This window comes from Panthera tigris, chromosome A1, assembly GCF_018350195.1.
Source record: "Panthera tigris isolate Pti1 chromosome A1, P.tigris_Pti1_mat1.1, whole genome shotgun sequence".
Taxonomy (NCBI): Eukaryota; Metazoa; Chordata; class Mammalia; order Carnivora; family Felidae; genus Panthera; species Panthera tigris.
This window is the reverse complement of record NC_056660.1, coordinates 112,208,719-112,234,202: the sequence shown is the minus strand read 5'-3', so window position 1 is coordinate 112,234,202 and position 25,484 is coordinate 112,208,719. Positions and strand designations below refer to the sequence as shown.

Here is a 25,484-nt window from a genome sequence, read left to right as displayed (position 1 = left end):
AATGCCATATTGTTCTTTGTAAACAGAAGAGAAGAGCCTGAGATTTCCCTGGCCCGAGGAAGAGAAAAGAAAGGGAAACAGATGAGCCATACAAGCCCCGAGATGTCTAAAAAGCAGTGATGAGCCCCGGGGGGGGGGGGGGCCTCCTGACAGCAAAGGGTCATAGGGCCAGGAAGGATCTGGCTGCAGAGGAAGTCCTGCTGGGGCAGCAGAGGCTGGATGCTGTTGCCCACTAGTAACACTCGCTATAACCAAGCGCTAGGTAAGAGAAACCAGGGAAAGCCCACGTTGTGGCATCGCCGGACTGTGGCCTGCTGCCATGCACACTCTTCTGGCACAGTCCGATGAATGTGTCTGTAGGTGGGAACCAGGAATGGAACCGGCCAGCTGGGCTTTAGAGGGGACACATTCTCCCAGGATTCCGGGTCAGTGGTGAAATCTGGGCATCTCTTATACAGAAGTGTTATGTCATAGTTTACTATATTCTGAAAGCTATAATCTCACCTTTCATCTTTGAAATTCAAGCTAGGCGTAAGGGTTTGGGGGAATAAGGGGGCTTATTATGGCCTCTGTCATGGGGGAAAAATAGTAGGAAGGTTCTGAAACTTGGCAAAGCAGGCAACAGGGGTCACTGAATGGGGTCCAGGTCAGGCTCAGAGAGGCCGGGCATCTGGAAATGATCATTATGTTTCAAAAAAATAGTTTGAGTCTAATATAAGTTCTCATCTTTGCATAATTCTCCAGGAAGTGATAAAAACATAGATCTTTTCCCCGACCAGTTCAGAAGCATGAGTGCACCCATTATGGTAGTACTGTACTCTCATATGATGTTCATTTAGCCCGCTCTTCCTGCTTATTCATGACATGACATTTTAAAAGCCTGGTTGGTACCTTTAAGCTTCCGGAACAGGCTGGGAGCCCACAAGTTCATGAGCGAAAGAAAAGCTTGAGGATAGACAGAAGATGTGCTCTCTTCCATGGCAGCTTCATAGCATATTTCCAGGCCCTGCTCCACATCTCCCATCTTGTTCTCAAACTGACCATCGCCACGTTAATGTGGAGAGAGCCCTACCTTTCTATTCACTAACACTAGATCCTAGGGTGGCAATAAGAATGATCAAATTGCCCTTCCCCAAAGCGACAGAGTGACAGGAAACAGCTGTCCATGGTTGGCTCTAGAGGTATTATCAGAAGCGCTATTCCTTGGGTGGGTCTGAAGCCAGACAGCTAAGACCAAGTCACCTCGTGCCTCGGTTTCCCAGCATTCAATCATTTATTGACAACAAGTGTTTACTGAGTCCCTCCTATGAGCCGGGCGGGGGGGAGGGGGGAGCGCATGTCTCGGCACCCGTGACAGAGCAGTGTGCAAATCAGTAGGCCCTGCCCTCATGGAGGTCACACTCCTCCATGAATGGGAAAAGGACAAGAGGACAAAAAAAAAAAAAAAAAAAATTAAAAACTAAAACAGAGACAAAGAAGATCATTATAGAGTAAATGCGGAAGGCTACGAAAGAAATAAAAACACTGAATGCAAGAGTAAGCTAGGGAGGCCTCCTTCAACAAGGGCATCAGGCCCTGTCTGAGCCCCTGACAATCAAGTTTACAGCCTGATGCCTGAGGAGAATGAGGGGCGGCCAGTGGCCACTCATATAGAAGGGGGAAGGGCCTTCCAGGCTGAGGGAACACTCTGGCCGCAGTCAGGGAATCCGCAGGGAGTCAGACTATGAGGGGCCTTGAGGCATCCTCAGTGACTGAATGGATCCTTTGAGGGAAAACCACTAAAGGGGAGGGGCAGGTTCCCACTGCTATTTTCAAAGGATTAGGCGGACAGTTGATTGTAGGCTGTGCGAGATTCTCAGCCTGATGCTGGAGCCTAATGCAGTAAAGAAAGGAAGAAAAAACACGTAATAACAAGATCGGTAACATTCATCGCATATTTGTTACCTGCCAGGCAGTATTTTAATGCGCTTCACAAAGCATTTGAATTAATTCATCTAATCCTCATAACAGCCCTATGAAGGAGAAACTGTAGAGTTTTCCCATTTTACAGCTAGAAAAACAGAGGCCCGGAAAGGCTGTTATTTGGCCAGAAGCTCACATTCAAAGTCAGGTTTGCCTGACTTAGAAACTGCTTCTGACTACCTCCCCAGAGCCCTACTTGTCCTGAGAGTGGGGTCAGTGAGCCACATTCTGTACTAGGGTCTGGAGATCCAAGGGTGAAGAAGACACAGCTCTGCCCTCAAGGAGCAACCAGGCCCCCAGTATGAGTAAGTCCGGGCTGCACAGGGTTTGTGGACCCCCGTTCCCTGGCACTGATTCTGGGGCCAGCCTCGTCTACTTCTGGACACTCTAAATCAAACTTCTCATTTAGGATCCGGGATAAACCAAGAGGTAATTCAGGGACACAACCCTGCAGAACATGAGGGGCAAGGTTCAGACTTCCTTGGGTATCTGCCTCTCTCCGCTCACCTTTGAGCCTGACCCGGCAGCCCTGGGTCCCCACAACCGGGCATTAGAGAAACCCAGTGCTCGTGCAGGGTCTCTGTATACTCCAAGCTCTGTCATCCATCCTCCCAGCCGGGATGGCAGGCAAGCATCATCTCTACCTCAGCAGATCTCTAGCACAGGACCCGCTATTGTCTTCCCAACTTGAGAAGCAGCCTTTCGGGAGCTAGTCTCCTGCTTAATTTTAGCCTGCTATGTGCAGCTTTGGGTAGATAACTGAACTGAACTGTTTGGGGGAATGGGGGGGGGGTGCTGGGCAGAGTTCCACCGCCCGTGGGGAGGGCATCATGACATTCTGAAGAAGCGGCAATTTTCCTAACAATCTCCCCAAACCCTCGCCTTGTTGATCAGTTTGTTCTCTGAAACCCATACACAACCGCCTCTTCGGGCAACATGTTATTAAAGCCCCATTATCCAGGCGAGACAGACCTGGGAGAGAACTGATTACCATGCCCCGGCCTTCTGCCTGACAAATCAGTCCCAGCCTTCCCCCGACACACACCCCCGCACAGTGGGAGCAGGGGTGAATCACAGCCTATTCAACATCACTCACAGGCGCTTTTCCTCTGTTCCTTCATTAGGAGCACTTCTTATGCTAGGCTGGTCTATTGACTCAACTTTTCAGTCCCTTCCAATACAAGCCAAGAGTCAAATGCCACAAGACAGCCTGGGCTGGAGAAGTCAGAAAGAGGATTTGCATGAAATCAAGGGTTTGTGATGATCTTTGCAGGTAGGAAGGAAGATGGGCTTTTTCAGTGAGGTCAATAAGCACCTGAATTATTAGCTGCATTCAGCCCTGTGTGGCAGCACTGTAGGGGTTTGTGTGATGCCGGGTAAGGCCAGGCCAGCAGAGCACACGTGCCTTTTACAGCCTTGCAGCATTCTGTCACCTAGCTGGGGTTGCTTTAGACTGGGACCTCCACAAGGACAGAAGCAAGGTCTGGGGTACACTGCCTGGCACACAGAGTTCAGTGGATATCTGGCAAATAAATGAACAAAAATAACAGCTACCATCTTTTGGACTTTCATTATGTATGTTACATAAGGACGTTCGGTCAATCTTCATGGCAACTTAGTAATAGAGCACCTCTATGCCCTTTCATAGATGAGCAAAGTGAGACCCAGAGAGGTTTTGTAACATGCCCGGACTCACACAGCCAGTACCTGGTGGAGCTGGGATTTGAACCCAGCCACGCACCTCTGCTCTTACTTACTACCCCTCCAGCTATGTCTGTGAAGCTTCTTGTGATGGACACAGTTGAAGGAATCTGTGACAAACTCGGTAGACAGGCAGAGTGGTTTGGAAGAGGATGTGGAACCGATGACCACTATCTCTGGAAGTAAGGAACCTCACATTTAGCCTTGAGACCAGCTGGTTGACACTAGGGGCTTTGTGTGAGACAAGGGGCTTCACGGCGATTATCAGCTAAGCCAGTTCCAAGACCCTATCTTCCTGAAAGACAGCCCCCAACCTCCACAGTGACTGGCCTTCTGCCCCATGCCCTGGGTCCCCTAGCTCCTGAAAATTGTGGCTAATAATTAATACATAACTCAGAGAGCATCACACCCTCATGAAACACTGAGGCCAGCTTCGGTGCCCACGCTCTTGACACTTGTAATATACTACTGGCTCCTTTCCAAGGCCAGGCTTCTGAGAATATATTATGGTAGGTTTCCAAGGTCAAAGTAACACAGCCTTTTCCCACTCGGGGCAATGAGGACACGTTTCATTTATTTCCTGCCACATGTTAAACCAGAAGATGCCACTAGCATAGCATTTCAAGTTAACTGTGAAGCTCTACTTACCATAAAAAGCATCAAGTTTTCATAGAAGTTTCTTTCCCCCCCTTTTGCTTCCTGCTAGGATGTCTGCCATTTTCCTGTTGATTTATAAGATCTCTTTATATAAGAAAGACATCCAGTGTCTGTCACTGTATTGCAGATAAAATTTCTTTTCTCACTTAGTCTTTTGCATTTCATTGTTCGTTATTATGCCTTTGTTGTATACATGTAAAGTTTTACAGGGTCAAATCTCTCCATCTTTCCCTATCTTCTGAAATGTCTCCCAGCCCAAGATTATATAAAAAACAGTATTTTATTCTTTTTTTTTATTTTGTCATTTTTTAACATTGACCTCGTCGAATGCATTCAGAATTTACTTATATGGCTTGAGCTATGGGTAAAATACTGTACTGACTACCGTTTAGCTAATTGCACATAATTCAGCCCCTAAGGTCCCTCCTGAGAAACAAAATTAATCTATTCAGTTAATCCAGTTCATGTCAAGAAGGGTAAGTACACAAGAAAGACCCAACAGATACCAACGATGAATCTAGCCATTTTGGATTATTCATGCTGATGGACCCAGCTTTTCCTAAAAGGAGGTCTTTGCTATGACAACCCATTTTTCCCCATAATAGGGGGACACAGGGCTAGGGACACTCCCTAAAGAGTTTATGAGAGGTTGTTAAAAACGTATACTTTGGCTAAGACCCCTTCCTGCCCAGTCAGGTGCATATGTTAATGCGCTGGAGGGGGTCACTTTCATGCTGGGGTCATAGCCAAATTCCGATGCAGAGACTAATCTTTAAAATATAGAAATGAAACAGGTATGAAGATTGTCTGGAAGCCAGATAACCAAAAGGGTCAGCAGTCCAAGGGGGCAGGAGTAGAATCTGATGGAGGAGGAGCTGAGCCACGAATTGGATTTAGGGATCTGTAAATATTCTTTTACTAGAACACATACCGCTTAGCGGGCTAGCTCTGCCTCCTTCGGATTATTCTGTTACATAGAATGCCTAAGCGAAGGCATCAAGGATAAATCAGAGCTTAGTGGCAAAATTCATAGCAAGAAGCAAATGAGAAAAAAAAAAATACATGCTGAATCTAGGCCAGTTTCCCTAATCAAAATTCAGAAGACTTTCCCTGAATGTTCTATAATTGCCTGCTTCATTTGTGTCAGCCAAAGGTTTGCGGGGTTTTCCAAGGTAAGCAATGGAAGATGAATTTCTGTAAAGCATCTCCCAGTTGCATATGTTATCCGTTTCGTAGGACGTTCATGGTAAGTGCACAAATCCTGGACCAATGCCTGCCTGCCCAGTCCCTTGCTGAGATAGTGTGCCCTCCGGTTTTCTGCTGATCCGATTAGGAAGGGAACAACTGTCAGAGAGATCACATTCTGCCGTCTCCTTCCAGTTTGGGATTTGGGGCTCATCCACGGGTTCTCTGCCACTGTTTCCTTCCACTAGGGTGATAGCCAAAAGCTTACCTCTTAATCGAAGGCAATACCTGCATGGAATCATGCCCACACACTGAGTGCCATCTTTTCCACACAAAATGGATGCTTTATCTCACAGGAAGAATAACATCTTTCTCATAATAGCATCAGGAGCTGGGGCTCTAAAAGAACGGCCTGATACCCAGTCATTACTTCCAAACCCCTCACTAAATTCCTTCCTATTAAAAGTAAAATGAATTAAATATTCCAACCTCACAGTTTTCAAAGAAGCCAGAAACAAGTGATGACAACAAAAACCCACTTCAATTTTCAGTTTTCAGACTCGGGGATGCATAGGGAATGAGTCAAACAGCTGGCTAGACGCACACATACACGTACGCCCACACGTACTCACACACGGGAGAGCTGAAAATTCATGCAAGTCAGAACTGGATTTTTAGCCCAAGGGACAAACACTAGTATTTTTGTACATCTTGTCAAATAAATACCAGTCCTTAAGAAACGCTGATATTTTTTTGAGATCTAGCTAATCCTGGCCACTGTGGGTGAGTGTTGAAAACCTGATATGTTAAAGAGAAAAAAGAAAGTGCTTTCTCATCATGTACCTCAAAACTAGATGCACATCAGAAGAACTACCTATAACCCTTCGGATGTTACCAGATGCACGGGTGTGTTCTAGACCACCCAACCCAAACCCAGCTTTCTCATTGGATTCTACGTTGTAAACCTCACGCGGGGACCTAGCCACGAAGTATAGACCGTAAAACATGCTTGGATCTGACTGTAAACGCTAGGGTATTCTCATAAGTTCGTAGTCTCTAAAGAGTCAAAGAACAGTGTCCTAAAAGCCAGATCTTCCCCGATGTGTTCTAAACCACCCAACTCAAACCCAGCTTTCTCATTGGATTCTACGTTGTAAACCTCACGCGGGGACCTAGCCACGAAGTATAGACCGTGAAACATGCTTGGATCTGACTGTAAACGCTAGGGTATTCTCATAAGTTCATAGTCTCTAAAGAGTCAAAGAACAGTGTCCTAAAAGCCAGATCTTCCCCGCAGTGCCCTCCAAACACATGGAATGTCAACCCTGAGTGAGCTGTAGGGTGAGGCTTAGACAGTTGCCTGGTAAATGTGAATAATATGGACACACCAAACTCCCTATTCTCGTAACTCAACTCCAGTTGAGAGGATGTGAGCTATGTGGCTGGCCTCACTATCCAGAGCCAGGGGGTGGGAAAGCGTGGTAGTTAGAAGTACATGCTTTTGGAGACCTCAGATGTGTGTGGGTCTGCGCCCCACCTTCCGGTAGGTCGCCACTGAGAAAGGGTAAGGTTCTGAGTGCCCGTGCTTCCATATGTAAATGGAGGTAGTAAGATGATCACGAGGCTTAAGTGAGCTGCTCTGTGACCAGTGCCAGGAACCGATGATGCTGCCTCTAACAGTGGACACCATCCTTTCCCCCCCTTCACGTGGGGCTGGGAGGTCTGAGAAGAGACACTCAAGAGGAGATTTTAGGAAGAATGTGCTTTCTGAGGCTGATAGAGTATAAGAACAAACATGTGCCCTGGTGTTGAATTTTAAATGTTTAATTTTTTAATTTTTAAAAATTAATTTTAAATATTTAAATGTTTAATTAGGGGCCCCTGGGTGACTCAGTCGGTAAGGCATCCGACTTCAGCTCAGGTCATGATCTCACGGTTTGTGAGTTCCAGCCCCGTGTCGGGCTCTGTGCTGACAGCTCAGAGCCTGGAGCCTGCTTCGGATTCTGTGTCTCCCCCTCTCTCTGCCCCTCCCCTGCTCATGCTCTGTCTGTCTCTGTCTCTCAATAATAAATAAATGTTAAAAAAAATTTTTTAAATAACTTTAAAAAAATGTTTAATTACTTGCAAGATTAAAACAATACCATAGCCCAGAGTCCCAAGAGATGGACTGAATGGAAAAGAAAGAGACTGCCCTTTATAATATTTTTGTCAAAGTCTTCTTAGAAATCTGAACCTGCTATTATTTCAGAAGACCTGTCTCCACCAGCCAGCCCAGCCCCACTCCGGGATAACCACCAAAGTCTGGGTGACGGGAACTTTTGTGCAAAGAGTGTTAGCAGATGCAGAACTGCCTGAAGAGACTGTCTTTCATTACAGGGTTGAAGAAAGTTTTAAAACCTTATTTTGGTCCATCTTTGGCTTGTCTGAAGTCATCTCGGTGGTGCTGAAATACGACCACAAATTCATCGAGAACATCGGCTACGTTCTTTACGGCGTTTATAACGTCACCATGGTGGTCGTGCTGCTCAATATGCTAATAGCCATGATCAACAACTCGTATCAGGAAATTGAGGTAAGACCGGCTAAGTGAAACTGTTCTCTACCCTTTGGTTTAATTTGCGTGGCTGTTTGCCACAGGGAGGGTAATGATATTAGAAGCCCGTGAGTTATTACATGTGAAGCCGGAACAGCAAATGACCAGCATTCTTCCCACGGGGCTCCAAGGAGCTCTTTCGATCAACCCGCCACGTGGCAGGGTGGCCACCACACATAAAGTGGCCCAACAAGGGCGGGAAGAATCAGGGTCTTGAAGCTTCCCTCTTTCACGTGTCCCCTCAGGACAGCATGCAGGAGGCCCATGGCAAACTGGAATGACTGTATCTTTTAGCCAACACTCCCTCTGCCTCTCACGTATTATTTATTAAATGCCTACTGTATGAAATGCCTGTGCTTAGGTACTGGTGACACACAGACAACTAAGACAGTCCCTGCCCTCTAAGAACTCTGTCCTTTGAGAAAACCAGATACGTCAGTCAACAAAGTGCAGTGTCCTGAGCCCCGCACACCCAGAGAAGTCTTACTGGGTGCACGAGATCGGCAGCAGAGAAGCTTCCAGAGATGATGCGTGAAGGCCATTCGAGGACTAATACAGTTTTTCCAGATAGCTAAGGGAGTGCAGAGAATGTATCAGAGGAGGCGGTTTATCAAAATCTAAAAGGCACACACCGTAAGCTAGTGATTGCTGCCTTTTGGGGAAGAGCAAGAAGTTAAAAACAAACAAATGAGCATTAACAGGAATCTAGTGAAGTGGATTATGATGCATCTGAACAGCAAGATGCTGTGTGGCTTGTAGAAAGAACGAAAATGCTCTCCCTGTATAGACGGATGGGGAAAGACCTGCAAATTATAGCACTAAGTAAAAAAAAAAAAATCAAGTTGCAGGACAATGTTTGTAGTGCGCTTTCGCTGTGTGAGAAAGGAAGAAAAGGGCATCCGTGCTCATTTGTAATTGGGTAAGCATTTGAAAAAGAACCCTGTAAAAGTACCCAGACCAAGCATAGCGGGGGATGCCTGCTGAGAGGCGGTAGCTGGGGGGCAGAAATCTTATTATTGTTTTACTTACTATAACATAAAATAAATAAGCTAAAAATTAATGAAGCACACTAACCTCTTTTGAATTAACTCAACAATTCCAGTTCGAGGAATAGATCCACGCAGAAATACGACTTTAATAGATGTTCACTGGAGGGAAAACGTGGAGATAGCCCATCAACATCAGAGCGTTTCAATAACCTCTGATACAGTATAGACTTCAGAACACTGTATATACAAGGAGAAAAACTTGTTTGTGCTGACAAGACAAAATCTCTATGATATTGTTAAGCGGGAAAAAGCGCAAGTTGTAGAAAAATACAGGTAGGAAAATCTTATCTACATAACAATACGAACGCATATAAAGAAAGAGAGGGCATCTCTGCCCCTCCTCTGCTCGCTCTCTCTCTCAAAAATAAACATTAAAAAAAAAAAAAGAAAGAGAGAAAGAAAGAGCAGAGAAAGGTAGAGAAAAAGTAGCACACTCTTGACCCAGGGCATCCTCTGGGGAAAGGAAGAAAAGGAGCGACATTGGAAGGGGACTGTCACATCTGCCTGGTATATACCTGTGTACTCAAGCCTTGTATAAGACAAGTATTAGTGTATTTCTCCACACAGAAAATAATTAAAGACCTCCATGCATTCATTTGCTAGGCTGCCATAACAAAATACCACAGACTGAGGGGGTGAAACACAGAAACGATTTCTTCACAGTTCTAGAGGTTCAAAGTCCAAGAGCAAGATGTTGGCAGAGTTGGTTTTTTCCAAGGCCTCTCTCCTCAGCTTGCAGAGGGCTGCCTGCTCCTGGTGTTCTCAAAGGGCCGTTCCTGTCTGTGTAAGCATCCCTGGTAAGACACCAGTCATGTTAGATCAGGACCCGCCCTAGCAATGTCATTGAACCTTACTCACCTCTGTAAAAGCCCTGTCTCCAAATCGAGGCACATTCTAAGGCACTGGGGTTAGGGCTTTAACATATGAATTTTAGCGGACGCATTTGGCTCATAACACCCCCCCACACACACACACACAGTCCAAAACAGAGTATTCTGAACAGTAGGAACATGTGCCAAGGAGGGAAGGGTGAAACAATGTGGTATTTTGGGCCTACAGGAGGGCAGGCTGTGCAAGGAGGAGAAAGAAGAGGTAAGAGGAAGAGGTGAGCCAGCATGAAGCCTAGTCTCTTCCCCACTCCCCCTGCTGCCACCCACAGGAAAATGCAGCACTGTATCCCTGGACAAACATCTTTTTTTAATGGTGTACATATTTGGTCTCTTACGTGGATGAGCTGTTGCTAACCAGCCCCCACCCCCACCCTTCTGGGCCTCAGTTTCCCCATATGTAAGAGAAACCACATGGCACCTAGAGAACGTGCAGACCTCTGTACCACTCACCCTGGGCATTGTACTCCATCCTAACAAGCACGCCATGCTTTGGTCCAAACGAATGTGGCACGTAAATCACTGTGGCTCAGTGTGGAGGGACGCCCACTAGTTGGGGGCGGGGTGGGCAGAGCCATGATGTCACGTGGGCTTGTCACATCCAGTTACCCCAGCACCGCATTGCATCACGGTTCACTGCAGCCCACACCTCCCCTCGGGGCTCTGCGCTTCTCCTCAGGGGAGAGCGCTTGTGCCCTCCCAGCCTGCCAGTGGTGCGTGGACAAGGACCCTGAGACATAGAACGAGGCCACTAGACACTGCCCAGTGTTCATGGTCACGCTGAACTTTGATGAGGTATAAATTTGTGAATCCTTCCACAAGAACGCTTATTTACTCGGTCAACAGATCTCAAACACCTACTCTCCAAATCCGCTGACCCGCCTGCCTCTACACCTGCCATGCCCCCACCTGCCCTCCCGTGGCTGAGAGAGAGGCCTTCTCCATCCGAGCTGCCCCGCCTGCGTGCCCTGGCTCCCTGCCCTCTCTCTTGCCTCCTCAGGGGCCACCAATGCACTCATCCCTGCTCCACGCATATCTTCGCCCTTCCTGTCAGCATTTAAATGAGACTCTGGATCATAAAATTTAAAAAAGTAACCAAAAAAATCCTCCCTCCATCCTGCTTTCCAGCTCTTTCTCTCCTGCTCTTTCCTGGCAGCTTTCTCAGAAAAGCTGTTTACACTCCTCATGCCTTCTCTACTCATTAACTCCCACTCTTCTCCACCCCCACCCAACGCACACCCGACTTGGTAGAGAACTATTCACCCCCTGGAGCCCAGCTCCAATACCAGCCATCAGGCAGCCTCCCCGACCCCGGGGCCGGTTCTGGAGCCCTACATGCAGCATCCCTTGCAGTTGAGCCGTTAGCACAACTCCAGGGGAAAGACCAGGGGATGAGTAGTTCAACATAATCATGTCATGGGCCAGAGCACGTAATCCACGACGGCACGGAAGGACTGTCAACCCCAGTGCATACCTAGTCTATGCTGGCCACATAGCAGGTACTCGACACATGTCTGCTGAACGACTCAAGGCTGAACACTAGGCACTGTGTTAAGCTATGGGAATAAAAATAATACTTCCTGAGGGCGTGCTAATATCGGACACTAAGCGGTCCTCATGTGTGACCTGAAGTAACTCTCACAATGACCTATGAGGTAAGCATTTTTATCCCCATTTTACAGATGAGGAAACAGAGGCCCAGAGCAGCCATGCCACCATGGCTGCAGAGCTAGGGAGGAACAGAGGCAGGGCTGGAACCCAGGCAGGCTCCAGACCCTTTGCTGTCGCCGCTATACCAACCTTCCTCTCAAGTCAGATGTCCCTGTCACATCTCTCTGTCATATAGCAGAGGCCGGGAGCAAGCCCTGGCCTCACGAAACTTCCAGTCTAAAAGACTCCAATATGATGTGTCCCATAGACCAGGCCAGCTGCTGATGGGTTCTCAGCCAAAGCAAACAAAATGGCCAAGCCTGCAGGTGATAGCCTTAAGCATGCGGTACCTCCTGGCAGCCTCATGTGGGCCCCTGGTAGGCTCACCGTCCTGAGAAGCATAGCGAGCGTCTGTGCGAAGAGGAACCCACCCCTCACGGAGCACATACTCGATGTCAATCTCAGGGCTACGTGAGGGAGGCGGCATTATCTCCCTCTACTGACGGAGCTCTTGCTGAGGTCCTGCAGCTAGTATGGGCTTGTGGGCCCAGGTCCATGTGACTCCAAATTCCATGCCTCTTTCCTACTCTCAGACTGCCCCACTAGGACAGAGGCCCAAAGAGCCTACCTATAAAATACAATAAAAAAAAAAATAAATAAATAAAAACACCTGCTACCTCTTGGAGGGCCTACTCAGCATTCCGGGATTGACACCAAGTCAGAATCGATCTGGGGGTCAAAACTATCGCCACCACCAGACAGCACGGCCGGACTGCCTCCTGCTAACTCCAGTCAGGTCTGTTTCTCTTGAATTACATATGCAGAATCTCTCAACATCCTCTGTGGCAGCACTTTGACCGGTAAGCCATATGGTTTCTAATAAGTACACAGCAGTACAATACAACATGGGAACTGTTCACCACCTGTGTCTGCTGAGTACTTGAAATGTGGCTGGTCCAAACTGACATGTGCTATAAGTACAAAATATACAATGATTGCAAAGACTCAATATGAAATAAAAATGTGCACTACCTCAGTAAGAATTTTTATAATGATTACCTGCTGAAGGGGTTACATTTTGGATCTGCTGGATCAAATAAAATGTATTGCTGAAATTAATTTCACCTGTTCCATTTTACTTTTTTTAATGTGCCTACTAGAAAATTTAAATTTAATTAGGTGGTTCACCTTCATGGCTCAGTATTATATTTCCACTGGGCAGCAATGCTCCAAAATATTAACACCTTGATGCTGTGGTGGACTGTGAATCCAGCAGAGCTCTAAATGTTAATGGATAATGAGATTAATTGGCAGTGAGAAAAGTTCTCTGGTTAGTGGCAAGTTGGAGAATGTTTGTGAAAATTCCCAGTGGAGAGTCAAGGAGGTATGAAGAGGCTGAGGTTTTCAGCACTAAGTCCTGAGGAGTTAGGCAGAGATTGTTAGGAATAACTAATTTCACATGGTTTTAGCAAGAGCAAATGCCCCATCTTGCATCTTTGTCAAGAAAGAGAACATCCACAGATATATCAGTCAGAGTCCTGTTTAGAAATCTGCCGTCACCAGTTCATGAGATCAAGCCCCACATTGGGCTCTGTGCTGACAGTGGGGATCCTGCTTGGGATTCTCTCCCTCTGTCTCAAAATAAATAAACTTGAAAGAGAGAAACAGAAAGGAAATGAAGGGAAGAAGAAAAGGAATAAAGAGAGAGAGAGAGAGAGAGAGAAAGAAGAGAGAAAGAGAAGGGAAGAAGGAAAGAAGAAAGGAATCTGCTGTCATAATGTCATAAGAGACAGATTCTCTCCCTCTGTCTGAAAATAAATAAACTTGAAAGAGAGAAACAGAAAGGAAAGGAAGGGAAGAAGAAAAGGAATAAAAGAGAGAGAGAAAGAAAGAAGAGAGAAAGAGAAAGGGAAGAAGGAAAGGAAGAAAGGAATCTGCTGTCATAATGCGTAGACTGCATCCCCACTCATCACACTGAACTCTGATGTGAAATCGTGCCCTTTGATGTTGTGTCGTTTCCCTCGTCCCACAGGAGGACGCAGATGTGGAGTGGAAATTTGCCAGGGCAAAGCTCTGGCTGTCTTACTTTGATGAAGGAAGAACTCTACCTGCTCCTTTCAATCTTGTGCCAAGTCCTAAATCATTTTATTATCTCATAATGAGAATCAAGATGTGCCTCATAAAACTCTGCAAATCTAAGGCCAAAAGCTGTGAAAATGACCTTGAAATGGGCATGCTGAATTCCAAATTCAGGGTAGGTAGCGCGGGGTTTATGGGGCAAGAGAAGGTCGCAGGAGGGGGAGGCGGAAGGTGTGTGTGCTTGATCGGCGCACGTGCCCCTGAGATGAGGGAAGTCAGAGAGGGGCCCGCGCTGTTCAGAACAGGCTGGCACAGCAGCACAGAGAATGCCCGTGGCAGCTGCCCTTCTCCCCACAGCGCCCTGCAGATGTGCCCCGCAGGGGCTGAGCAAGCTGCCTTGCTGAGCCGTGCCTCCCACAGAGGGAGCGCCTTAGAGGGTCCCAGGGAGCAACAGCTCTTCCCAGAAATGGGAAGAGAATGATCCCTGGAAGAAAGCTTCCCTGCCATTATCTCCCCCTCCTGGAGACTCTCAATGTTTATGAGCATATTAAAATCTCTGAGAAATCCCTGAGCAAAGACACCCCCTGTGGCTTTAACTCAGTGCTTCCCAAGTTGACCAAACTATATTCCTTAAGCTGTTGTCATCCTACAGAACTCAAGTCCCAAGAACAGTGTTCTAGGCAACCTAGTAGCAGTGGGCATATCAGCTTCTTTTTAGACACAGCCTCATATATGGGTGTCATATGTGTTATTTGAACATATGTGTGTATGTATTATTTATTATGTATTTGTTCTTTCTCCCCCCCCCCCCAGAAGACTCGCTACCAGGCTGGCACAAGGAATTCTGAAAACCTAACAGCAAATAACAGTTTCAGCAAGCCGACCAGATACCAGGTAACCACACCTCTCCCAGGTATGGGGAGAAGTGGACTCCATCCAGACATGGATTTAGCGACATGGCTGTCAGCGCCCCAGAACACAGCTTCATTTCTCCCTTCATTCAGCAAATATGCATTTGAGTGGCAGCTCCATGAGAGGCACTGCGCTACTCACTGGGGACGAGGACAAGGCTCCTATCATAGCGGCACTTCCAGCCCAGTGAGGGATAGACACAAGGAACAAGCAAACACACAAGTAAATATGTAACTTCAATTTGATAAAAGTAGAAAGAAGAAAACAATCTGGTGCGAAAACAGAGGGGAAAAAAAGGGAGCCCCTGCTTTGGTGTAGTTATCAGAGGAGGCATCTTCAAGGACAGGACACTTAGCTAAGACCTCATAGTTAAGGAGGCAGGCATGTGGGGCCTCCCAAGCACAGGAAAGGCATCAGCAAAAGCCAGAGGGGGAGACGCGGGTGCCTGGGTGGCTCAGACGGTTAAGCGTCCAATGCTTGCTTTCAGCTCAGTTCGTGATCTCATGATTCATGGGTTCGAGCCCTGCATTGGGCTCTGTGCTTGCAGCACAGAGCCTGGAATTCTCTCTCTCCTCCTCTTTCTGCCCCTCTCCCACTTTCTCTCTCTCTCTTGAAATAAACAAAAATAAACTTAAAAAAAAAAAAAAGCCAGAGGAGAGAAGCTTGGCAAGTCCAGAGCAGCTGGAGCTCAGCAGGCAGGGGCCAGTCATCCAGGTGCAAGGGAGGGGGGCTTGGACTGGCTGTGAGTAGGGTGATGGAGGAAAGTAGACAGATTCAGTCTATGTTCCGGACATATAGGCAACGGGACCTGAAGCGTATCTGCAGGGATGGGGGGTATCCCGCGTGACTCCCGGCCATCTGTCTTAAGCAACCAGGTAGACACAGGGGCCACCTGACCTAAGACCACCAGCCTGCCCAAGTCTGTTCTCATACATAAACCTTAGAAGACTTTGTATGCTTGCAACCCTTTGCACCGCTTTTGGAAATTAACGCCACATCTCTGTATCTGTTTGAATCAGCCCATGAGCCAGTGATAAATGCTAACTACAGGTTATTGATTATAAAAGTACAGGCCATTCTTTTCCTGTCTTCCCCTTCTCAGAGATCAGCAGTTTTATCCATGCTGATCAGTTCTGATCAGAGGTAAATTTGAAGCTGTCCTGAGTATTCCCGGGGCCGAAGAGCTATGTCCCTGGCCCACCATCCCAGAGGGAGCAATTAGACTTCGACATAGCATCTTCCAGCCACAGATCTCTAATTGTATCTCCACCCATATTTCAGAGCCAGCTGTGCAGGTAGGAGGATTTAAGGGCACAATTAAGAAATGGTTCATCCTTCAAAGTACTTACAGTTTTATGAGATGACACGGGCTAAAAACTGGAAATGGGCAAATCTTGTATTTAATCGTGTACAAAATTGGGCCTGACCAGTTTGATCTTCTTTGAGTTATTTTACAGGACCAACCCTTTGGTCAGTGGAAGGATTTTTATTTCCCAGCTTCTCAGAGAAAAGTATAGATTATCTGTGCCCCAAAAGAGATAGAAAACCCTAATGGGTTAGGGTCAAATCTCTGACGGGTTTCGGGCAGAATCAGCTGCAGAGATAAAGGAAGACTGATTACCTGGTGAAACGTCCTATACCCAGAATGAATCCTTTATGAGCAAGACTGTTTTCAAAAGCAGCCTCAGAGAGATCTCGTTCCCGTCTTCCCTCATCACTGGTTGAGTCCCTGCTGCTTTCAATGTCCCCAAGAGCTTCCTGCTCGGGATTACAGAGATTGGTGGTATTCAGCTTTGGGCTACTGATGACCTTGGACAGCTTGCTCATCCTGTATTTTGTGAATCCACCAAGAAAAGCCCGGGGCTACTTATTCAAACAGTTTTCACAGAAAAGAAGAAAGGAAAACCAGGGCCAGTGAGCATCAGAGGGACGGGGCTGGGAGGCAAGTAAAGGGAAACAGAGAGCACTTTGTATTTGCACATGCACCCTTTGCTCAGCCCTGCAAGGTGCAGTCGGGTCACCTTCCTGAGCCATCATCTGCTCAGACAGGAGGAGTGAAGCAAGAGACGGCATGAAGGAGGGACAGAGGCCAGACACTAGCCTGGGTGTAATCTCACCATATGCTGGTGAGAGAGGCAGTATCTCTAAACCCATTTATCAGATGAGACAACTAAGGCTCAGTGGTAAAGGTCCACAGCTGGGTGAACTATGTGACTCACAATGGCACCCCTCCGTTACTACATCACGCTTCCTAGGTGCCCAGGCCTTGCTGAGAACCTGTCCTGCCTGCCAGCAGCCATCTGTGGAGGGGTGAAGGGGAGGAGGCAAGGTAGAGGAGGAGGTTCTCGCATGAAAGATTGGGGCAAGGGTCTGACAAAGCCTCTTTTGTGTTCTTGGGCCCGTTGGTAGACTTCCAAGTTGCACTGCTTTCTTCCCAAAGCAACTGCCAAAGGTGCAGAGATCAGAAGGAGCCCAAGTACACTTCCTCTTTCTTACCGTCCCAGCCGCACCCAGAGCAGGCACCTCACTGAGGACGTGTGCTGTCCGTGTCTTACACGGTCATGGTTCAGAGTCATTCTCTAGCATTCCCAATAAGACAAAAGCCCCGTCGTTCATACACGTGGGGTTTTTAAACCATTGCCTTTGTGTCTCTTCAGCAGATCCACTTGAGTGTTCAAACTTAGTCCTTGAGGTGTTTCCGTTAAGCGTGTCAATCCTTCAACTTCTGGGGGTTTCTCTGTTGTAGGGAAGGCAGAGGCTCGCTGTGCTTTAACTTAGGCATCCAGGCTTCTGATTGCTAGACTAGTCCCTTGCTTTTGCAATGTTTCGTTTTGGTTTTTCTCCCATCTGGGCTCCTATGGAACTAAACAGTGACACAAAACCAAGATACCGGCGAGGGGGTCAGAGTGTGCCTCCTGTCAAAGTGACTCTGTGACCCATAACACCATCCAGGGTGTCTGTTTGCTGGGGCGTGTGCAGACACAGACACTCACACTCTGAGAGGTACATTTCCATCACGGGCAAAGCAAACAAGCCGCATCCCAAATGAACCGCAGAATCCAGGCATAGTCTGTAAGTCAAGCAAACCCCAGGGTTTGTGATGCAAGCCCTTCCCCAAACCAGTGGGGACTCCTCTTTTCCATATTCTGGGTCCTTTTCTAGATCCCGCTTTAATAACTGACATGTCCTAGGATCCATTTTGCCCCTCTCTTCCAAGTGTCCCTTGATTTCTCTTTTCCTGGGTGGCACCACTACTTCCTTCTGGATTCTGCTTCATGTACCATCTTCGACGTACCGTATATGTGCCCTTTGTTTACATCTTTAACTGCCCTGGCTGTGCTGTGCAGAGACATGTCTCTTCTGCAGAAAGGCTTTCTGTTTCCCCAGCATCAGCAGCATGGAGAGGCCATTTGGGCCCCAGGAATGTGGGGGAGGGGGGTGGAGAATTGTGTGGCTCCTTCCCTGGATGTGGGTCTCAGTGTCATAACCCTTCTGACCTACTGTCCATCTCCTTCGCATCCCCTCAAGTGTCATGGCACTACATATGCTCATCCCCAGCACTTGCTAAGGGCAGGAGGGCAAGGTGGGCAGAGTCATCACTGACCGGGATTCATTAACTTGGGCAAAGTTTATTATCTTCTTGAAGTGAAAGAACTCTGTGAAAGAGAGCAAGGAGACATCTCAAAACCCACAGCAAAGGAACATTCTTTTTCCCCCTACACAGTGAAGGAGGGGAGACTTTTAGTGTCCACCTTCCCTGAAAACAGATCTCCTCTGTAGCATCCACGTTACATAGATGGGCACCTTCTAACCACTTTGGCGTTTCTGGGGATAAGCCTGGCATGTCATTCCTGCATACCCCAGGCTGTCCAACAGGTACACCCCAAAGGGGAAACCAGGTGCTTATCAGGACACAGGGTCTAAGCAGTTGCTCAGCAGGTCATACTGTTCTCCTTTTGGGTACCTGTCACTCCTGAGTGTGCAGTGGGGGTGGGAGGAAGGTTAAAGGGTCCCTGCCTGTCTGCAATGTTCAAGAGATTCTGCTTCCATATTAAGCCTCTGTAATCCTGATGCGTGGTGAGAGGCTTAATAACAAGCATTTGCTTCTCTCCCCTTGGAGCCACAGATGTGCAAACCTTAGGTCATTATGCAGGCCAGCGATCAACAGTGGGCCATGAGCATTCATGACAATGACATACCGATGACCTTCTTCCCCAAGGGCAGCAATATTTTTCATTCAAATATCCCAAGGGGTAACAACTGAACGAAGCCATCAGTCCTCCAAAATCTAGCTGAGGCTTCCTCCTGCCTAGAACACTGTTGTTTTAAAGATCAAATGGGTACCTCAAAGCAGCCCAAACCCCCACCGACCAGTGGGAGCCAGTTTCCTGCATCTCATCCCCCAAAGCATCATGCACGTAACCTTTTCCTGAAGGGTAGAAGAAGGCCCAGCTTTGGTTTCCATTTTGGTTGAATCTCACTTCTGGGCTGTATGACCCAGGAGAAGTCCCCTGGCTCCACAAGCCTTGGTGTCCTCATCTATGAATGGAGACAATCTCTCCGATCCCACTGGGTTTCTGGGGAGGATTCAGCAGGGCCATTTTGTCAAGGAGGCTAAGGGGACTCCTGGTCTGTAGGAGATACTCACTACGTCTGTTTCTTTGTTTCTTTTTTACCCCTTCCTTCTCCCCTCCTCCCAGAGGGCCACTCCACAGTGAAGGGGCTTGTGAGCAGTGTCTCACCTACTGAAAGCAAATGGAGTTGGAGGGGCACGTTGTGTATTAATAATAAACATACCATGGAATCTTTTCAGCTAATGGGTTGAGTTGTGCTGTACTAAAACACAGCGTGCACCCTAAGCCAGGAAGACGGTCATCACTGCCATGGCCGTGAAAAGACTCCACTCAGCACATCATGAGAAAGAGACTCTCCACCTCCAGTCTCGGGCTTAACGCTTTTTCCCTCTTACGTATAAAACTTCTTCAATTGATGAATCCAGAAACCAAAGAACCCTTAATTCTTGAGGTTTTCCTTAAAATAGAAACAAACTTTAACTAGATCCCCTGGCCCTGCCTCAGCCTGAAAATTTGCAGAAAACTTCTGAATTCTGTATTCAGTATGAATTTTACACACTTGGGTATCTGCTTTTTGGGGTTTTGTGCTTTTTCCCACGAGGACCGGCTCGGGATAAAGATGGTTTTGTTTTGGCTTTACGATTCCAAGTGAAAAGAACCTTACTGAGTCCCAGAAAAGGCATAGATATTCTTAATAACTTGGGCAACCTGCCTTACTGACTAGGAGAATGTCAAGGAGAAATCTAGCCTAGCAGCCTGACCACTAGCATGGCAAGACCCAGGGCTCTCTGACAGAGGGCAGCATGAAGGCAACTTGCTCATTCTCTGTTCGGCAAGAAATAAGGTCACTACTCAAACCGCAGAGTCAAGTGGACCACCAGCCCGACGGCTGAGGACAGGCAACACTGGCCTACAGGTGTCTCAGGGAGAGAACTTAGCAACCTGCCTGATGACACACAGCACAGCTAGGGACAAAATTCAGGTCCCTTCCATCTAGAAAAACACTGCCGCTCTCCCCTGAGTCCTCAGGTCTGAGCAGGTGAGCTAGTCACAGGCACAGATGAGCCAGGAACAGGGACTCCCTCCATCTCTGCCAGCTGCTCAGTTCGTGCAAGATTCAGAAGTGTCAGCTACCAGAGTATTTCTAAATCCTGCGATCTCCCAGGAAGCCTCCAACGACTAGCCGGCAAAATCCAAAGTTCACCTCCTGGAGTCTTTCTCACACTTGGCTCTATTCTGGGTGTCTCTTGAGTGTTTACTCATACCTCCTCATTTGCTTAAAGAACCAATATCTGCATAATGCATGACAGCTGAGGGTGCAAACCGTCTCCCCCAGCGTGACCGGCGGCCCAGCGTCAGGCATGTGGCATCTCAGGAAGTGGTGTTTTGGCAAAACCTCCCGAGGCCCGGCTGTGTCTGTTTCTGCCTCTGGTAGGAATTTTCCAAGGTGCAGTGGACTTGTCCAACCTGGTCCTGACTCTAAGCCCTGAGGAGAGGACATGACTGGCTAAGGTCACAAAGAAGATGAGGGTAGGGTTGGGCTTAGGACCCTCAAGCAGCACCTATGCATTTTAGATGGCGCTCCCTCCCCCTCCCCCTCCCATTCTCCCTCTCCGTCTCTCTCTCTCTCTCCTTGGCTTGGCCTGCCACCACTAAGTGTCCTGTTCTTACACCCCAGGGACAGGATCATGCTATGGGGAGAGGTTAAACAGAGTCAAGCCTGGGTTCCACCAACAGGCAAGGCACCCTCAGAAGAGAGACACCAGGTGCCGGAGGACTCCCGGCCACGGACCGGGCACTCTGCAGAAAAGAGGAGCCACAAATACACCAGGCAGGCTGCTTCTGTCCTTGGCCAGGCTTGTGTGATCCTTTCCTTGTGTTCACATTTCAGAAAATCATGAAACGGCTCATTAAAAGATACGTCCTGAAGGCCCAGGTGGATAGAGAAAACGACGAAGTCAATGAAGGTAAGCGAATGGATTGGTTTCCTACAGGCTGTCAGTGGGACGTGGCCTCACCAGGCTAAAGTCAAGGTGTCATCTGTAGGGCTTTGTGCTTGTCTGGATGCCCTAGCGAGGCCTTGCTGGTTCGGGTGTGGGCAGAAGGAGTTTCCAGGCAGCCGTGGGGCGGAGGTCTCTGTTCCCTGGCTGCTGCTGGCTGAGGCCATGCCCGACTGCATACAGCCGCCTCATCTCAGAACCAGCCCCACGGGCACTGAGCCCCTTCTCCAGCTGCCATGTTCCTTCCGCTTCTGTCATCCTGCCTCTTTAACCCTCTCTTCTGTCTTCCCCTTCCACTTTTAAAGACTCACAATTAGACTGGATAATCCAAAATAATCTCCCTATGTAAAGTTGGGTGATGAGTAACCTTAATTACACTTGTGACCCCCGGCTCCCTTTTGCCATATAAAGTTATCACACACAGTCCGGACACCAGGGATTAGGACCTGGCCACCTTTTGTGGGGGGAGGGGGTTGGTAATAATTCTGCCTCCCACCTCGAGTCCCATGAGTTCCAAAATGGCCCAGAATTCCTCGTTCTGTGAGTGCACATACAGAGAGCTGCTAGCGGCCTCCCCTCCACTTTCAGAACCTGCCACTACCCTGTCTCACTTCCAGGTCTGAGAGCTCAAAGTATCCCCCAACTCAGAATCACTTGTTAACATTGCAGATCCCAGAACCCACCCAGGCCTAATGCATGGGCATCTCTGGTGGGGGGTGGGGGGGGGAGGGGAAAGGGGGGGCACTTGCAGGGCGGGGGGGGTTGCATTTTGATAAAAGCACCAGGTCATTCTGATGCACACTGAAGTTTGCAGACTACATCATATTCACTGTTTGGGTTATTTTCCAGTCCATTTAATGCAGTTACTCTTAAATGAAAAGCAAACTACCTTAAACCAGGTAATTAATCTTCATGAGACACACAGGACAGATCTGCTCCCTAGAAGCAGCCTCTTCCATGAACAAAGGCATGAAGTCTCGCCCTCCCTTGGGCCACGGGGGCTACCCAAAGAGCCTGGTCATGAAGTAACCCTCTGCTTCATCCTGAGGCCATCCAGCATGCAGCCTGAAGATCAACAGTGGCTGAACTCATTCCTGGGCTGACACTGCCTAGGGGCTGAGCAGGAGCCTATCCAGCCACCCCTACGTATGGGTCTGAAACGTAAAACGGCCAGCCTGGCAGCCAGCTGTGATTGACAGGAATGTAACTGATTATACAGGTTGGGGCTGCCAAACGTCAGGCCACTGGGATTGTACCGTGCAGCTGGGGCTCCAATAAAGCACCCAACATAAAGGAACTAGGGGACGTATGCATTTGTCAAAAGTGGCCAAACTGTACCTTTAAGATCTTTGCCTTTTCCGTATGCAACACGTGAGGAGAAAAGAGATAGGCATATCAGAAAAGAACATTTGAGCCCTCCTGACTACAAGAGTTCCACAGCCCAAGCCCAGGGGGGTTTCGGCCCACGTGGTTCACTGTGGAAATGAGTGCAAGTTCCCACCTGGTGGTCCCTTGCAATGGAAGGAGGAGGAGGCCTCTGCCGGGTGGTACCGCCTGCATGGTGCGGGGGGACCCTGTCCCTGCCCCTGTCCCTGCCCGGCTCCACGGCCACATGCACTGTGCTGAGCCATTCCCTTCACGTTGGGGAATTTCTCCTCTCTGCAGATAAAGACAGAACAAAATATGGAACATCGTGGAAACGACTGTCCCAGTGAAGGAGGGTGTTGCTCAGAGTCTTGAAATCTGCCTTTAATGGCTCCAAGACCAACATTCTAACAATCATGATGTGAAATAGGTGCCAGAATAGGAATTCACAACCTGACCTTGACTCCTCTGTCTACCTGAAACCCTTAACAAAGACCTTGACCAGGAATGGGAAGAAGAAGGTTTTAAATGGACGGACGTGTCCTTCAGTGGTAGGAGCTGGGTGTTACTTAGATCCAAACACAACCCCCATGCCCTCACCTCTGCCCTTAGTGGGCAACCTGAAATTACACTGGAAAGATGCATGCCCCAAACTGATGTGGAAGGCGCCCCTTCAGCCTGCTCATGCTGACCAAAATCTCATCTGTCCTTGCAGGTGAACTGAAGGAAATCAAGCAAGATATCTCCAGCCTGCGCTACGAGCTTCTGGAAGAGAAATCTCAAGCTACCGGTGAGCTGGCAGACCTGATCCAACAGCTCAGCGAGAAATTTGGAAAGAATTTAAACAAAGACCACCTGCGGGTAAACAAGGGCAAAGACATTTAGCAGCCTGCATCGGCATCTGTGACTTCTACCAGCATTCCCAGGCCAGGATGGATTTCCTAGCCACCAGCCCTGGCGGGGAAGGGTCCTGGGCCCACTCCTCTAGGACACTAAGGGGACCCATTGGCTCTGTCCTGAGCAGAGTCGCTGACATGTGCAGTATAGTAGCCTGCCTTGACCCAGAACTGTTGTGAATCTAGGCTGTTGGGTAAGAAAGGCCAGCACAGGAGGAGGGGGAGGAAACGCTCCCTGACACGTGTGAGACCTTTGGTCCAGTCACAGTGACGCATGTCCCTGTGGCCAGCGCAGGAAGAGGCCTTCTTGGATGCACACACATGCCCTCCCACCGCACACGGACCACATCTCTGTCTGTGTCCCAGGAAGACAAACCACCTCATCCCATGCACCCTTTCTCACTCCCTCTCCACCACCTAATCACATCCAAACAGAACCGGGAGGTGACCTGTGATCTATTCTTAAGTGCCAGATGAGAACACAGATAGCCTAATAGCAAAATAGTTCTATTTGTTTATAAAAAAAAAAAAAAATTAAAAATCCTAAATCAAAAATTGTACTGTAGGTAGCACTGTTTAGAGAACAACAACAAAATCCAAATGATGTATTTTTACCTTTATTATCTTGTATTTACTATTTTTACCTAAAATGGAAAGAAATAAAATTACCTCATAATAGCCTGTGGAGCCTCCGTCAATGTGCCGCCCTCCTGCCATCCTGTGGCCTGTCTGGAGGTGGCCTTGGAAGCCCATGGGCCAGCACTTCTCTGGGAGGAGAACGGGGCAGGTGTGGAGAGGGAAGGGACCAATCCCCTAAGATCATGCAGCCAGAACGCCTACCTCCTAGCCCTCCTCCTATCCCCAGACCTACTGACCCCAACTTGACCAATGTCAGGAAGGAGGTAAAGAGAATGGTGAGGGAAGTGAAACATTTCCTCCCACCCACCTCTCACCCTCTTTCCCTGTGTGGGAGGAGAAGGGGTGCCTGACCCCGCACCCCCACACCTTTCGGGAGGGACCTGAGTGTGAGTGCAGAGAGCGGCCACCAGAGGGAGTCCTAGTCCCAAACAACTCCCATTCAGAGCAGGTTGGAGAAGATGCCCTTGGATTCAGGGAGAGGCCACTGGCCTTACAAGTAATACTAGCCAGATGTAATGAGTGAGCCTTTGCTGTGTACCAAGCACTGTGCTGAAAGCTCTCCCGCATCCATCCACTGAACCCTCACAGCAACCCTGTGAGAAGAAAGACGCTCAGGGTCACAAATTCAGATACCTTGCAGATACCCTGGAAGGGCTAAGTGTGTGTGTGTGTACGCACAGGTGTTTCTTATACATGGATATGTATGAGGGGGCTTCTGTTTCAAGATATAGAGTGCATCTTCAGAGATAAAACACATTTTACTTAACAGCTGCTCTAGGAAAAGAGCAGATCAGGAGCACCAAATAAAAGTGAGGTTCGTCCCAGCACTGAGGCAGTGGGGTGGACCATGACAAACAGGGCAGCTGAGCCCTACCGAAAGTGGGCCACAGACACTCAGCCCGGCCCACTGCTGCCATAAAGAATACAGGCCCAGGTTTGCCAGATTTTCCCAATTTCTGGGCATGGAGTAGGGGAGCCCACATTTGTTGGGCCCCTGGCAGCCAAGATGAGTGGCTTGAGAAGATGCCCTGAAATGTGGTTTCACACCTGGGCTTTCCTGGCACCATCATCCAACAAGAAGGAAACAGGTGCCTGATGCATACTGTAAGTTTACGGTCTGGGAGCTGTTCACCTGGGGTCCTTGTGAGGGGCCATAGATGGATCTCCAAAACCCTGCAACCCCTCAAGTGCCCAGCATATTGTGTGCTTGTCTTTGTAATGGTGCGTTGTTCTGGAGAGCACACCTGCAGTGTGCCCCAAATACTCATCCATGGCCCCCTCAAAGCCTGCAGCTGATGACCGACATCATTCAGCAGATGTGTACTGAATCCCTCG

The 25,484-nt window shown here is 48.3% G+C and overlaps 1 protein-coding gene across 1 annotated transcript in view; it reads left to right on the top strand.

Annotated features, from left to right (window-relative positions):
• TRPC7 (transient receptor potential cation channel subfamily C member 7) overlaps nt 1-23,499 on the top strand; it is a 131,013-nt gene extending 107,514 nt beyond the window's left edge. Inside the window, exons 8-12 of the mRNA XM_042956330.1 lie at nt 7,882-8,077; nt 13,717-13,938; nt 14,577-14,657; nt 21,141-21,216; nt 23,330-23,499. Coding sequence (XP_042812264.1) covers nt 7,882-8,077; nt 13,717-13,938; nt 14,577-14,657; nt 21,141-21,216; nt 23,330-23,499 — 745 coding nt within the window. The remainder of the gene's footprint in view (nt 1-7,881; nt 8,078-13,716; nt 13,939-14,576; nt 14,658-21,140; nt 21,217-23,329) is intronic.
• The last annotated feature ends 1,985 nt before the right edge of the window (nt 23,500-25,484 follow it).